This window comes from Dermacentor andersoni, chromosome 1 (genome assembly GCF_023375885.2).
Source record: "Dermacentor andersoni chromosome 1, qqDerAnde1_hic_scaffold, whole genome shotgun sequence".
In the NCBI taxonomy this organism is placed as follows: Eukaryota; Metazoa; Arthropoda; class Arachnida; order Ixodida; family Ixodidae; genus Dermacentor; species Dermacentor andersoni.
The window spans coordinates 150857981-150873121 of NC_092814.1; the positions used below are offsets into that span (position 1 = coordinate 150857981).

The window sequence follows — 15141 nt, forward strand, 5'->3', positions numbered from 1 at the left end:
CCCGACGAGGGCCTACGTCATCCTCGAAGTCGCCGTTACTCGGCGCGGGTCTCCGCTCGCCGTTGCCGGCTCGCTGGGTCCGTGCCTTTCGAGCGCCTCGAGGACCTGCTGCACGGCCCATAGCTGATCGTCTCGGTCGTAGCTCTTCGCGGCTGCCTCAAGCCGCGGTGGGAGAGTTCTTGATTTTGAATCTTCTGGATATTTGACGCAGTCCCACAACATGTGCGTGTAGTCTGCAGTCTCCCTCCGGCAGACTCTGCACGTATCTGTCGGATATGTCTCGGGGTACATACCATTCATCAGTCTCGGGCTCGGTAGCGATCCGGTCTGGAGCTGTCTCAGCACTACCGCCTCCGCTCGACTCAGTCTCGGGTGCGGGGGTGGGAGAGTCCTGCGAGCCAGGCGGTAGGCCTTCGTGATTTCACTGTAATCCGTCATGCGGTCCTTGGTTCCGAACCACGTCGGACGGTCTGTCGCCGGGGCGCGGTTGGTTAGCGCTCGCGCCGCTGCGTGTGCCGTCTCATTATGGTTCTCATTGCGTCCCGACGCGTCGCCCGCGTGCGCCGGGAACCACTTGAGTCGTACTTTTCGTTCTTTTAGTTTGACCGCTCGCAGTACGCGCTCAGCCTCCCTGCAGATTTGGCCTTTGGCGAAGTTTCGCACCGCCTGTCTTGAGTCGCTCAGCACCGTGTGGCAGTCTGCGTCGGCGATGGCCAGGGCGATGGCTACCTCCTCCGCTTGTTCCGCTCCGGCGCTTCTCACGCTCGCTGCCGTCCTCGTGGCGCCGGTTGACGCCTCTATGACGACCGCTGCGAAGGCGTTCCGTTGGTATTCGGCCGCGTCCACGTACCGCGCGTGTTCGTCGTTGGCATGCTGGTCAATGAGAGCCTTGGCCCTCGCCGCTCTTCTTCCCTTGTTGAACTCGGGATTCATGTTCTTCGGTGTGGGGTCGATTCTGGTCTGGCGTCGGACCTCTTCGGGGACGGGGAGCTTCATCTCCACCTCGTTCGAGCGTCTAATTCCCAGATCGTCCAGTATCTTCCTCCCGGCTTTGGTCATGGACAGCCGCTCCAGTTGAGAAGTCCGTTGCGCTTCGGCTATTTCTTCGAGCGTATTGTGTAATCCGAGTTGTAACAAGCGGTTCGTGCTCGTGGACTCGAACAGGCCCAGCGCCGTCTTGTACGCTCTTCTGATGAGCACGTTGAGTTTGTTTCGTTCGTGTTGCAACCATCTGTGGTAGGCTGCAACGTACGCGACGTGGCTGATGACGAAGGATTGGACGAGCCTAAGTAGGCTCTCCTCTCTCATGCCAGCCTTTCGGGAAGTGACTCGTTTTAGGAGTCGAATCGCGTTGGCGGCTTTTACCCTGAGACGGGTGATAGTTTCGCCGTTTCTTCCGTGCTTTTCGATGACCATGCCTAGGATCCTAATTTTGCCGACCTCGGGGATCACGTTGCCGGATTTGGTGACGATTCTGATTTTTTCGTTTTCACGTTGTCTGGTCTTGCTTCTGCTGTTTTTGGTAGGTGGGAGTATGAGAAGCTCCGATTTGCTCGGCGAACATCTCAGTCCGGTGCCTTCCAGCTGGTCTTCTATTGCGTCGACGGCGGCTTGCAGCGCACCCTCGATGTGGGCGTCGCTGCCACCGGTCACCCATAACGTGATATCGTCCGCGTAGATGGTGTGCCTGACGCAGAATTTTCTTATTTATTTATTTATTTATTTATTTATTTATTTATTTATTTATTTATTTATTTATTTATTTTTCACAGAAGGCGAGTAATCTATCCCACGCAAAGCTGGGAAGTCGCATTAAGGTTTTGCCGTTCGCGGATTAGACGCGGGCTCGCGCTGCCACTGCACGAGAGCTGGCTCCTTGAGCGAACGTTTAACAATGACCGCAGGGCTTCTATACGTTGGCTCAGCCTGGATAAGTGAAAGTGGATTGACTCGCTGTAGCAGAAAAATGTTTGTCGTGGACACAGGGCCCGTGTATAGTTTCCGTATAGTACTCTTCCAAGGTGCTCTTCCTAGCTCAGTCCTGTCCAACTGGTGAAGTGGCCGGCCTTTCTGACCACTCTCTCCCACTCGTCCTCTCCCTGCCGTGTTTTCCGACCAGCCGACAAACGAACTTGCCGGTGAGCGGATGCTAAAAAAGTTTGCCCGGTACCAGCACCAGCATTGCTAGCGCCGCTGCAGTCAAGATAGGCGTCCTTATGCGCTCTCGCAATTAAGCTCTGCCTGCGAGCGCAGCTGTCTTGCGGCTAAGGCAACTTCGAATGAGCGCGCCCACTGCATATTCATCCAGACCGCTTGGCGAGATTTCTTTCCGAGGAACTCCGAGCTCCGATGCCCGCTCCTCCATTATTCCGAACCATCGAAACGACAACGCTCTCGGGGCCTGTGCCCATACTGGATTCTGGGGACGCAATTTCAAAGCGCAGTTCCTCTCGTTGAGCCACAAGATCCGACCGCGCAACCGACAAGGGAAAACCTTTCAGTCGGCCACGCCCGAAAGCGACTATTCGGACACGTAGCGAAAACCTTGCAGTCGCGGCTCTTTCTTTCTTGGCGCACGGGGCATTCATTCCATTTCGGACTGGCGTGATCGCCCGTTGTTGTGCGAAACAGTGAATAGCATACGCTATATGACAGCGTACGCTAAGCGGCGCACGTTTATTACAGTTTTATTACAGTTTTAGTTGGCCTGCGAGATTTTCCAATCTCAGAGGCCATATGCTGTTGTCGCGACTATCTCTTGACTTCACCGTTACGTGGCGCTGACATCTCGAATTTTCTCTCGTTAGGCTTCGGCTCATTCGACAGGAGAAGCGATCTCGAGAATTCCACAAGGTTATCCGTGATACTCTGTCGTCGAAGCGGCCCGAGACTGAGCGAAAGCCGTTTACACAGTCATTTGCTACGAACGAAGTTAATTTTACAAAAGCAACGCCAAATTCAATTCGAAGAGGGCAGCCGGCACCACCGCCATGCTTTACGTAAACCACGCAAAGAAGGTAACGTTAAATCTCTTCCCCAGTGCAGAGTAGCAGACTAGAGCGCACTATCTCAGGTCGACCTCTCTGTCTTTGCTATCAATAAATTCTATTCATTCATTCATTCAACATTAAATCTAAGAAATAGCGTGCGTATGCTATACGCTATGTGTCGTTTAGCGTTCTGCGCATGCTCAGTGACGACCCGCTATTTTATAGCGTGTGCAATCGTATAGCGTAGGCTAAAGTAAAACTGTGTATTGTGTGTCTGGGGGCTGCGTTGCGTGCAGGACGATGCGAGTGCCCTTTGTTTCGCCGCGGTAGCCACTCTGCCTCGGTGTGCCTTTGAGCCATGCCCGTTTGTACGGCGGCTTCTCACAGCCTTTGCCACTGCTTACCACCGGCGCGCATGAATGTAACGCGAGGCACTGCTGCGCCGGTTGCTGCCTTGTAAACGCATGTGTCTACGTGCGGCGGAAAAATGCGAAGCTAATAGCTTGCTATTGCCCCTGTAAGGTTGGTACCGTATACGCTCGAAGTGTCTGCGAGGAAGCCGATACGATATTCAAGGTTGTGACAAGTTGTAGACACGTCGACACGTTTTGACGGTTGTAACGCGTTCGACTCAGTTATAGAAAATACCTTCTAATACATTGTCAACAAAGACTCTTTTTTTCTTTATTTCGTTTCTTTTCTTTTACAAAAGCTAGTTCGACTATGCTTCCTTTCAACCACAGACTTGAAACTTTTCAATTATCTGGTGTAGGTTTGCACTGGTACGCCCTATAAATGTTGCTATTCACACTCCTATCTGGGGCGAAACTTTTTGTACTCGGTGAAAGAAAAAAAAAAGAAAGAAAGAAAAGCAAAGCTACAAGAGAATTTCTGTGGCCCGCTGGTGTTTGGAAAAATTATCGTGAGCTTATTGAACTCGACGAGCTTACGATCCACATGAAAGCTTTTAATGAGCGGCGTTTTCTCGTCTCTCGATGCCGCATCTCATTGTGACTGTGCTGCCTGTAGCTTCCGGAGAGCGGGGCCGCCAGCGTTTTGTCGTTTCATTCCGGCGGGCCGTTTGCCTATCGCTAATTATGCGGTCGTTTCTTTTATCCTTTCATTTATTTCGGAGGTGAATGAGAACTTGGAATTGCGTTCGCTTTTTGTTAATTTGTTCTATTCCATTCTTATACTCAATATTGTTTGCACTGCGCTTAATCACTGCTATCGCCTATCGTCTTTGTCTATTTCGGAATTGAAACAAAAGGAATGACTTTCGAGCTTGGGTGCAAGTGGGCACCCACCGATACAGAACTATTCATGACCGAGACCATTCCTCGATCTAGAATGGGTTTTTCTGTGCCTGAGTTCTGACACACGGAGCGAGGAAACGGCAGAGTCCCGCATTGCAAACATTAACATATTGGCGGCCACTTTTCAAGGGGCATACATTAGTAATGGGGTTTGTCACTAGAAGTGGCGACAACCAAAGGCTGCGATGGTGTCCAGGGGCCAGAGGCTTTGTTATGAGCTTCAATGATCCTTGTATTTTTTCATGTACAGTTATTTTATCGTAAGAGCACACGTCTTGCCCCCTGGCTTCTTAGTAACGAAATCTTCAATTCGCTGAGCTGGTCGGAGCGTGCACAGTTAGAAAATCTGTGTAACTTTGTTACACCAACAGTAACATGGCCTGCCTCATGTAGTAGACGTATCTAGCGCGCAGTATGTCTAACAGTGAATTTTGCGAGCATTATAGCTTGCGTAAGGGGGCAGACTTTACGAGAGCCACGTTGGTGGCGCGGGAAATGTTCGCTGCTTTCGAACCTAATTGTGAGTCTGCGCTGTGTGAGGCGTCTTTATTGGCCATCTGGCGTGTCTTGCCACTTTTCGCGCTGAAAGCTTTCTACAGTCCATCTTCTTTGCGCAAAAAAAAAAAAAAAAAGAAAAATGAAGAAAACAAAGAGAAAAAAGAAGCAATGCGCGTTTGCCAGCGCTGTCTGTTTTCGCTTCTTCGTGCAGGGTTGTAAATGATGACGGATATTGACAATCACTGTAATGAAAGGCAAGATACTACGCGAATGGCAAAAGTCTAGCCGGTTCACACTTCAGTCAACGCGCACACACTTTCTCTCTCCCATCCACGTAGTTGAGGGCACTATGCATAAGCATGTAGTGCACAGTGCGTATTGAATAACACGTAAGACGAAATGCGTGGGCCCTCTGATATCAAATTAAACAACTTCAGCTCGATTGTTGGTCAGGCGTGTGCACGTTTTGGGAAACAGTTTCCGGCGTGCCGCACAATCAGACCTGCGACGTTCGGAACGCATCGCGCCTAAGACGCGTCTTTTCCAACGGTCTATACTAGACTCAGTTACTCCGTTTCATACACGGCAGGCAACGCTACGAAGCCTACAGAGACCTCTGACGGTTCGCATCCGCGACCAAAAAAGATAATGTGTTGCGTATGAAAGAAAACTATAGGTATACGCGGCGTTTAGTTGAGTGTAAAATTAAGTGTCATACTTTTATGTCGAAAAATACTATACGTGTCTATTGCACAAAATACGTCGGCGATCTAAATCTATTTATCACCAAGCAACCGGAGTGACAGGTTTCTGCGACCAACGGCCACAGCGCATCACTTTCGCTCGTTACGAAAACATAGTACGCCACATGCTGGAAGCACAAAAGGCGCACAAATTGTACGTCGTTTGACGTCAACTTGCATCCACAAGTTGTTGTTGTAATATACGACGTAGTTATTCCGTAAAAAGCGTCGCAGATCAGAAACAATTGCATGGCGAAACGTGCGGAGCGAGACATCTATGAGCGCAGTACTTGCGTAGGTAGCTTCCGCAGCATTACCTGCTGAATATGAAACGGAGCATAGGAAACATTCACACAAATGCCAGCTTCTGCCCAATCTGCCCTCCGCTCCTTACGAGAGCACAATTAGTGTGTTTAGAGGTACCGAACTGCTAGGGCCCAAGCACGGGACGTGTTCTCTCGTTTTGCGACCTACCGTGGAACCTATAACCGGCACCTCCTGCGTGTGGCGCTCTCTAAAATTCACTTAGCTGCGCTAGAAGCTTCGACCCTTTGGAGACAGTTCATCACCATTTTGGGATCTTCATTTTTTTTCTTCCTGTGCAATACTGTTTGCTGCCCTTAGGATAAGGGTTACTTTGCCTTTATACGTGGATCGCTTTTATAGTTATTCGTGCAGGCGCAGCATCTTTGTTCCAGGGATTATGCTCATGGACTTTCTTCTCCATCGTAGAGTTGCGCCTTCCTCGCGGGGTTTTCTTGGTGGGGTGCAGACTCTGGCGGCGCGACCGCGTGGCGTCGTTTAGCAGACGCACCGCCGCTGTCCTGCTCCCGTCATGCTAATGGGGCTTAACGAGCGGAGACGCCATTACCGCTGCCCTGGGGCTTCTTCGCTCTTCTCTTGTGCTGCACTTCTGCATCTTATTTTGTGCACGCCGGCGCGCGGTCACTGGGCCCCGAATCCCCCGCGAATCCCCCGCTGTATGCGTCTCTCTCTCTCTCTCTCTCTCTCTCTCTCTCTCTCTCTCTCTCTCTCTCTCTCTCTCTCTCTCTCTCTCTCTCTCTCTCTCATTCCTGTGGCGGAGCTGCCGTCAAGCGCCCAATCTTATTGCCCGCATTGTACTCTGCGCTCGTGGTTGCTTGATCGCGTGAATGTACTTGTTCTTGACCCCCCCCCCCCCCCACACACACACACACACGCACACATTTTCTTTTTAATGCGTTATATGGCTGATGAAGTGGAAAATACGGTGGTGTGGCCGAAGATCGTAGAAAAAGCCAAGTGGTCACAGGGACGCGCTCGTTCTAGTGCTCGCGTGTTCGTCGTCCTCTCTGGCTGGCTCCCATAGCTCCCATACTGCTCATCACGCCAGCTTTCCCATACTGCACCTGCCTCTGCGAAGGCACTGACGGCACTGGCCCACTGCCAGTCGGTGCAGTGATTTCCGTGAGTTCTGTCGGGCGCTCCGATAGACGAACCTTCGACGGAGACCACAAAAACATCGCAGCCGTTACACTCTGTGAATCTGGGCTACCAGCGGAGCTACCAGCGGGGATGCATGGACGTTGAAAAATGTATGGGAGGGTACCCCATATAGGCCCCTTTCGCGGAGCAGTCTGTTCTAGTGAAACGAGATGACGCCTTCGGTGGCGCGCCGCACATGGCCTCAGCGACAGCGCACGAATACGACACCGTTGCCGCTGCCGCCTTGCCTCTGTGCGATCAGTTGTTGGAGATACAACTGAGTTTTCGCTAACGCACTGTGCTCCAATCATGCCGGATTGAATCATGTGGATTGAAGACGCGTGCAGTAGTTGGCTGCAAAAATAGTGACTGGCATATTAAGGAATGGAATGAATCTCTGTGGCCAAGCTCGCGGACCTCAGCCCCGGAACGTCGGTAAAAGTGAGTACCGCTCGTTAAACAATGACAGAAGGAGCAGCGCCGCTTCCTGTCGTAGTAAGTTTCGCGCGCACACGTCTACCCCAAATGGCACGGAAATGTAAGCCCACTCTATGCCGACGTTATTAATAAGTGAATGGGCGCACACTTCGATATATATACGCACTATAAATGACCGATACACCGATAGCCCGCGAATGGTCGAAGCTGAATGCCTCGTGATGGTCCACAACAGTAAGTGAGCTACTAGCGATAATACATCTTTGCTAAAAAGTATTACTATGTACAAAATGGCTACCTTTCAAGCCTTGTGCGCAGTAAGAACAAATCTATCGGAACTGAGCACACCCGCGAGAGATTAGGCAGAAAAGAATCAGATACTGGCCGCACCGAGCAACTTTAGTGAGTAAGAAACGTGACAAGCCGCTGCTTGGAAATATTTGCCAAATAAAGAACGAAGAGCCAAACACACTAATCCTGATTCAATTCATGAGCGGAAAGTTTGGACAGCTTAGAACACATATTTAGCCCCGCCTTTAGAACAAGCACCATATACGCTGCTCGCGCCGTTTAGACATATGCTTAATCACCTCCGAAAGCGCCTTTGTATGTTCTCTCAAGCTGTGGCCAGTGCTTCGTGTCGTCCACCCAGTCGCCGTCTACGATATCTTCCGAAACAGGTTTGCTAAGCCGCACCATATGGCCTCACCGACGTCATACACACCCATTGTAAACGCGGAGGCAGTTCAGGCAAGCAATGGACGTGTCACCACGTGATCAAACATGGCAGCGCCCGCGGGATTGCCGCGAAAAGGTCAATACAGCTCCGCTGTAAGACGTCACGGTCTCACGGTCACGGTCTCACAGAGACAGGCCGCGCCGGTGGCCGGCTTATACTCGTATATATATTGCCTTTCGGGGAGTTCTGTCGTGTGTTCTGATGGACAAAACCTTCGCCTTCGACTTCTCAGTCAGTATGGCTGCGCCCGGCTCCTTTGGACGTCCACGCAAGTACGCGAACGAGGCCGAGGCATGTGATGCAAAAACTGATACAATGCAACGTGAAAACAATACCGTTACGTTTCATAAAACGAGTCGTCGTTGGGAAGACGTCGCAATGCTTTCGCATTCATCCACGTAGGGATGACTAAGTTCCCTTGACATTTTTTGTTGTTGCATTTCGGGCCCGACATTTTTTTAAGTTTCCGTTCGTCTGAGTGTGTTAAATAGCTCCTGTTTGGTACATATCTCGTTCACTGTCGCTTATCTCCCTGGAGAAAGTGGAGAAGCGGACCAACTTGCGTTACCAAACGACCCACTTTCTCGCCTTGAAGAATCTCTTCCCTTCACTCACTCGCTGTCACTCTTTTTGCTTCAATAATTCATGCAGTAATGCTGCTAGTTAATAGTCATAGCGCTTTGTCAAAGCTGGCAGAGTGATTGACTGCCCCCACGGCAAGGCCTTCTTAAAACCATATTGTGGTAAAGTTTCCCACAAACGATGCATAAGGGGCCACTACCTCTGAACGCTTTCTTTCTTCCTTTCACTGTTTTACCCAGTAACTACCATCGCCTGTATTACAAATGACCCTAGTGGTGCACGACAGATTCGAAACGGGCTGCAGTACCGTGAGGAAGATGAGAGTCGCTGTAGTGCATGCAACGGCAGCATATCTGTAGTGGACTGCGTGGCAACGCGCACAATCTTGCAGTACCTTTCCACAAGCCTGAAGATTCACGCAGTGTGGTAGATGGTACCACTCAAGCGCCAGCCAAACACCCGTCAATAGCCAACTTTTGCTCCCCGTGTTGCCGTGTCACTGTAAGGTGCACTAATTTTTGAGGCAGCCGTGCAAGTTGCAAAACTTGAGGGAGGCGTCCTATTCTCTTTCTTTTTCATTTCGTAAGCTCCCGACTGAGATTATGCGCAGACCATCAGACGTCCATGGCCGAGTGAGCTCACCCGCGGTAATATCTCGCGTGAGCCTCGCACGTAAATAAATCATAGTTGAGCAATTGCGCAGCGAGCGGGCCCGAAGATGTATGCGCGGAGAACGTTCGCCCATCATTCGTAGTGGCCAACCGAACACGTCTGCATCAATACTTAACCAACTTGGGATGGGTACGGGTGTATGGATTAACGAGGCGCAAACTTTGCTTTGTTTCTTACTTGCATACGCGGCACTCTTTCGCCGTCTAAGATCCGCGAGGCTTTTGCAGGGATCTTGCGGCTGCTGCAGGCGCTTGCAGCCAGTATACTTATAGCAAGTGTTAAAGCGTTCATTATCTTGATAATCATTTTCTTTTTTTTTCTTGTCACCGTCCCATTCTATAATGGTTGCTAATTTTTTAGTAAGGCTTATTGAAGAATAGTTCGTGCGTTTGCTGACGATTTGCTTCGTTTCGTTTCTCTTTTTTTTTTTCAATTTGCTAGTTTGCGCGTTCGTTCGTGCTTCTGGTTTGTTATTTTTTATGCCGCCTGCGCACTGACCAATGCTCCTTTTCTTTGTTATTATCTGGTGCAGGTGACTCTGCGCAGTGCGACGAACGGCCAATCATCCAGGATGGCGGCCTGTCCAGCTATGAACGGAACCTGTACCTTTACCACGTAAGTGCTCTCTTCCTGTTCAGCGTGTGCTATAAAGTGTGCAGACGAGCTTGTGTTGAGCGTGGTCTTTGACTGCGCGGCGTCAACTGCCATCACGCGGGCGCATTTTGAGTGCATTTTCGTTTCTTCTGTAGACACGGAGTTATAGAGTTTTCTGATCGGTAAATGGCATGTGCTGTCTTGGTCCGCCTTATTCCTAGCCATTCCAACTTTTTTGACGCCGGCTCGCGAAGCGAACTGGGTACGTTGCTTTATACAAGAGAAAGAAAGGAAGAAAACAATGGTAATATAGATCCCTCACATGGCAAATAAAACGACTGAGGGCGTCGTTATTGAGACGTTGTGAAGTGTGAAACGTGTGTGAAGTGTTTTAGAAGTAACTAAAGCTATCTGTTTTTTTTTTAATTCATAGTTATGGTGACCGACGGAAGCGGTCGGTACTGGTACCGAGATAATGGTGTACCTTCGAGCGATTTTCTTGTATACTTCGCAGAGGCACTGTATGAGTGAAGCCGTCCTAGGACATTTTTTTATGCAGTTACCGTCGTCTGCATCTGAGGGCAGGCACGTTATTGGCTACGCAAATGAGGTCGCTTTTCTTCGTTTTGTCTGCCTAACATGGATCCTGAAGTAGGCACATTATTTCGCCACTTCCTCACCTTTGTGCAGAGAAGCAAGACATCCCATCGTTCCTGGCCCGAGCCATTCCCCTCTTGCAAGGCACATGCCCTCGCACTGTTCCTATGCATGGGCACATTGCGCTGACGCTTTCCATAGTTGATAGCAGCAATGTAACCGCGGCTTTAACACACAGCCAAGCGAGCGGTGGAAGCAAATTGGAAGGCACGCGATAAATATTCGTCGTGGCAACCCCGATCGCTGATCTCGAGGAAAGAGCGTCTGAGATTTGAATGCTTGCGGTCTACATAAGAAGCGCGAATGTGCCCGCGCTTCAGCTCGGCAAACCTCGATACGTAACACTCAAACGAACAACGAAGGGGGGTGTGGATCCCTGTCGTTGTTAATGTCGTTTCACTTTCTTCGCACCCCTAGACACTGGGGTCGGCGACGCTGAAAAAGTGTCTTAGGGCACCCTCTAGCCAGTGCAAGGTACTCTTAAGGTTCAGGTTTCACCCCGTTTCAGCAAAAAATTGCTTGCTGCGGAGATAGGTATCGATGTCTTTTTTTTATTTATATTTATTTTAGGACATTATTCGCACCGACGGGCGCAATAACGCTGGGGGATCATGGACGAATCCATTGTTTAAAAAAAATCGCAAACATTCTAAATAATTATTCAGGGCCACATGTTGCAGTAATCCTGAAATGAACCCGTTGTGAAGGCATGTTTACACGCAGGTATTCCGAGATTAGTACCTATTCTGGGATATCCGTTCGCAATTATGTGGCGAGATAAATCTGCGCTCACTTATTGATTTTCCAAAAAGCCTTATTTGCTTGCTGCGGCATAGCCCGCTTCGGTTGCTCAGTGGCCCTGGCGTTGTGCTGCTGAGCACGAGGGCGCGGGTTCGATTCCGGCCGCAGGTGGCCTAATTCGGATGGGGGCGGAATACAAAAAATACTCGTGTACCGTGCATTGGATGAACGTTAAAGAACCTCAGGGGTCCAAAATAATCCGCAGTCCCCCACTTCGGCGTGCCTCATAGCCCACTGTGCAATTTCTGGGCTTTAGACCGCAATAACTATGCTGGAACAGCTAATATTACAAGTAATCAACAGTGGGCGAACAAGGAATGCCTCAAGCTTGAGCCAACGCTTTCACAAGGGGACATTTCTTCGTCAGGGCCTTGACGCGAACACATGTGCCCTTGTCGAAACTTTGGGCCCAGCTTCCCATCGCTCGCTTCGAGTCTTCATTTTCCTGTGAGCCTCTGTGTCTTCTTTGGACATGTATTACGAGGGAACTTAATGGTACCGTATAATAGTCAGTGAAGGGAACGCGGACGCCGTTGATGGAGATTTTGTTTTCCAAGCGGCAACGATTAAAGGATAACGACGCGCGAGAAAGATTCACAGAATTATAATTCTCATCTTGTTCCTCCGCCGTTAGGAACTCTGCAATGTTCCGTTTGTACTTCGCGCAAACGCGCGCGAAAGCTACGCGAAAGTCCGACTAGCTATTGAAAGCAGAGAACCTCGATAGACCTTTCTCCGTTGGTGGCACTGGCGTGCCCGCGACGGCTTCGTAATATGGGAAATGCCTGTACGCCGCAGTGACGGGCGTCGCACTTTCGCTTTCCTCCTGGGCCGTACGAGCACCTATCACCAGGAATAATTAGGGCAACTTTGGCAAGGTGGCGCATGTTACCGCCTAATTCAAGCAAGAGCTTCTTGTTTGTCCAGCTGCGACGGCTTTGCGCCTCTCTCCGATTCCCATCCGTCTGCTCTTCCCGCGTGCCACTGCTGTCGAGCTAGCTGAGCTGGAAACCGCCTTCATCTATTTAGTCCACACACCCTTCTGCACTGAAGAATCCTCGGTGGTGGTCAAAATTGGCCTGCAAAAGTAGATAGATTAAACGTGATTGGTCAATGTAAAGATTCAATACTAAACCCAGTACATGCTTCACAGCGGCAGGGGCAACTGTCAGGTAGATGTTGTTTATGTTCCACTTTGTTTAAACACGGCATTTTACGGCAAAGCTGTATATGGCTAGCCAATTCGTCCGTCTGACCGTCGCCTGTTCGCCGAAAACTCCTCCGGCGCAACCCTATGCGCATGCGCGACAAAGAAAAGAGAAAGAGAGGCGCGCGATTGGCCGTGCCACTGGTGACGTCGTGGCTCTCCGTCGCAGCCGAGCCCGCGCGCAGCAGTTTCTCTCCGGCTCGGAAATGGGTAGGCCACGCGTAATACGTACTCCTTAGGAGCAGGCAGCTTTCGATCGGCAACGCCGCGAACAGAACCGGGAACGAGCTCGTCTACACTTTACCGATGCTGCAGCCCGAACACAAGAACAGGCTCATGCAGCGGAGCGCAAGCAGCAGCTGCGTACCGAGGATCCGGCAGCTTCCCAAGCCGTCGTTTAATGAACCGTCGGCACTAACCCAGTGGTAAACACCGGGGCCGCATGTTTCAGCTTCGCTGGTTAACCATCTGTACGGAGTACTTGGACGGTGTTTTATTTTCTTCTTTCTTTTAACCAGTGAAAATTATTTTAATGAAAGGCAGAGGTAGAGTAGTTCAGTTTCTCGCACAATTTCTTGAAAGCTGAATAAAAGCAATTCATTTCGCGCTGTGCTCGTTGTGCGGTAATGTAAAGCGACATGCATTTTATAATTGTTTAGCGCAACGTCTGAGAGTGAAAATGTGAAATTTATCAATGTGCTCCGCGAGGTTGTGCAAGTGAGTCCTTGTCTAGCTGTAGCCTATGGCTTAGCTGCGATTGGTGATTTAATGTCTGAACCATGCTGCGTATAGCACACGGGGGAAAAAAAGAAAGAAGAAATAGTGAACGTAAGGAAAAGGCCGGCTATTGATGTAACACGGCTGGTTAAAAGCACTTTCAAAAAGATTTTCACCGTGAAGCAGCAACGTTCTCCGCTTATGACCAATGCGCTCAAATGAAAATGGTGTGGCGAGCTACTTCCTAGTTTTGGTGAATCGCGGCGTACGAACGCAATATTGGGAGTATCCTGACCATAGATTCCGTCCTAGTACAGTGTTTTCTCATGAAAGAGAACGGACTGCAGGCGAAATCTTTTTTTTTTCTTTTTTGTGTTTACTTAGAATTAAGAATACATGGCAGCGCACCCATCGAGCAACCAACCAACTGTCGGGCAGCCTGGCCGCTTCTGAAGCAGTAAAAACCCACACCGTATATGCGCTCCTCTTATCAGACTACTGTGACAGCAGAAGAGCGATAAAGGCATTTTTTTTAGGAAGCCCATGATCTCTTTGGCTGCTTACTTGCTGTCCAGCAACGCGGCATTCTGTAAACGATGTTTTAAACGATGGAGGTTATGTGTTTGCGGTATAGAGTTCAGCCCTGCGCGAAAGGGTTGGCCGCTCGGTGCATATCCGCACTCTGCGTCATTTCTCTCACATTTCTTGCATGGAGATATAAATGTAAATAAATGTAGATGCTTGTGGGCGTGGGTACTTATGTCGTGAGGAGCGTCAAGAAAGAAGTGGTGCCTTGTTGTCTTCGTTTCGTACCCACGGCGCCAACGCTGCAAACAAGCGGCGGGCGCCCGCGAAAGCCTGCGCGCGCGGCGCACACTCTTTCCGAATAGTGCACCGTGCGAGTGCGGGGCACTGTGGCATTGCCAGAGAAAGGTCTGTTGCGCTCAGCACGGCGGAAGCGAAGAAAAGGGGCCTCCAAACTCCCTCTTCGATGTGGCTATATAGCCTAGCGCGAATGTTAAGCGAGAAGCTCCGTGGCGTGGCCGGCAGTTGCGCAGTTTTCTGATTTGCAGCCTCTAAACAGCAACTAAGCAGACGACGCGTGCACCTCGTTTTCGTCGCCATGACGCATGTCCCAGCGCGCTGCTTCAGAGATTTTTTTTCGTCGCGCTCCGGGCAGCCCCGGGCGCCGCCTTATCTCGGAGGCCATGCCGAGGAGCCGTGAACTCTGTCTAGGTAATGCTTCATTTCCCGCGAGCTGTAATGGCGGTTTTTCTTTCTTACCTCTCATTTTTTTAGTTTCGGTATAAAAAATGGGGATTTTTGCGAGCTTTTAGCGACGCTTCCGCTCGCACTTAAACGTGAAATTTTGCCCGCAGGCTCCCCTATACTTACACTATCTTGAACTGTAGGCCTTCTACGCAGTCCAAGATTTCGTAGCAGCTGGCCTTTAAGTGAAAAAAAGAAAAAAAACGAAAACCAAAACTCGTGGTCCTCCGTTAAGACCGCATCGTGTTTCTGTCGCGTCGATGTAAGAAGAGAGGTTTATTTGCGTTGCCAGAGAGCCGAAACGCCCCGCGAGCTGGATTGCGTAGTCCGTGCTGAAAGCCTTATCCAAACGAATACGGTGATATTGTTGCTCTGCGAGACGTGTCATCGTCTTGGGCGAAGTAAGAACGGGCTGTGGAAGGCGTTACATAATGAAGGTGCGAAGGCTTTCGAG

The 15141-nt window shown here is 50.2% G+C and overlaps 2 protein-coding genes across 3 annotated transcripts in view; one reads left to right on the top strand and one right to left on the bottom strand.

The window, feature by feature from the left end:
- kcc (solute carrier family 12 member kcc) overlaps positions 1-15141 on the top strand; it is a 526743-nt gene that overhangs the window by 311481 nt on the left and 200121 nt on the right. For both annotated transcript variants that reach the window (XM_050194347.3, XM_050194346.3), the window contains one exon: positions 9975-10057. In XM_050194347.3, the coding sequence (XP_050050304.1) occupies positions 9975-10057 (83 nt within the window). The remainder of the gene's footprint in view (positions 1-9974; positions 10058-15141) is intronic.
- On the bottom strand, positions 13-1704 carry LOC140215452 (uncharacterized; the record flags this gene model as incomplete). Its single annotated transcript, XM_072285997.1, has 1 exon — positions 13-1704. A coding segment is annotated over one exon (1692 nt), but the record flags the coding sequence as incomplete, so codon positions are not given.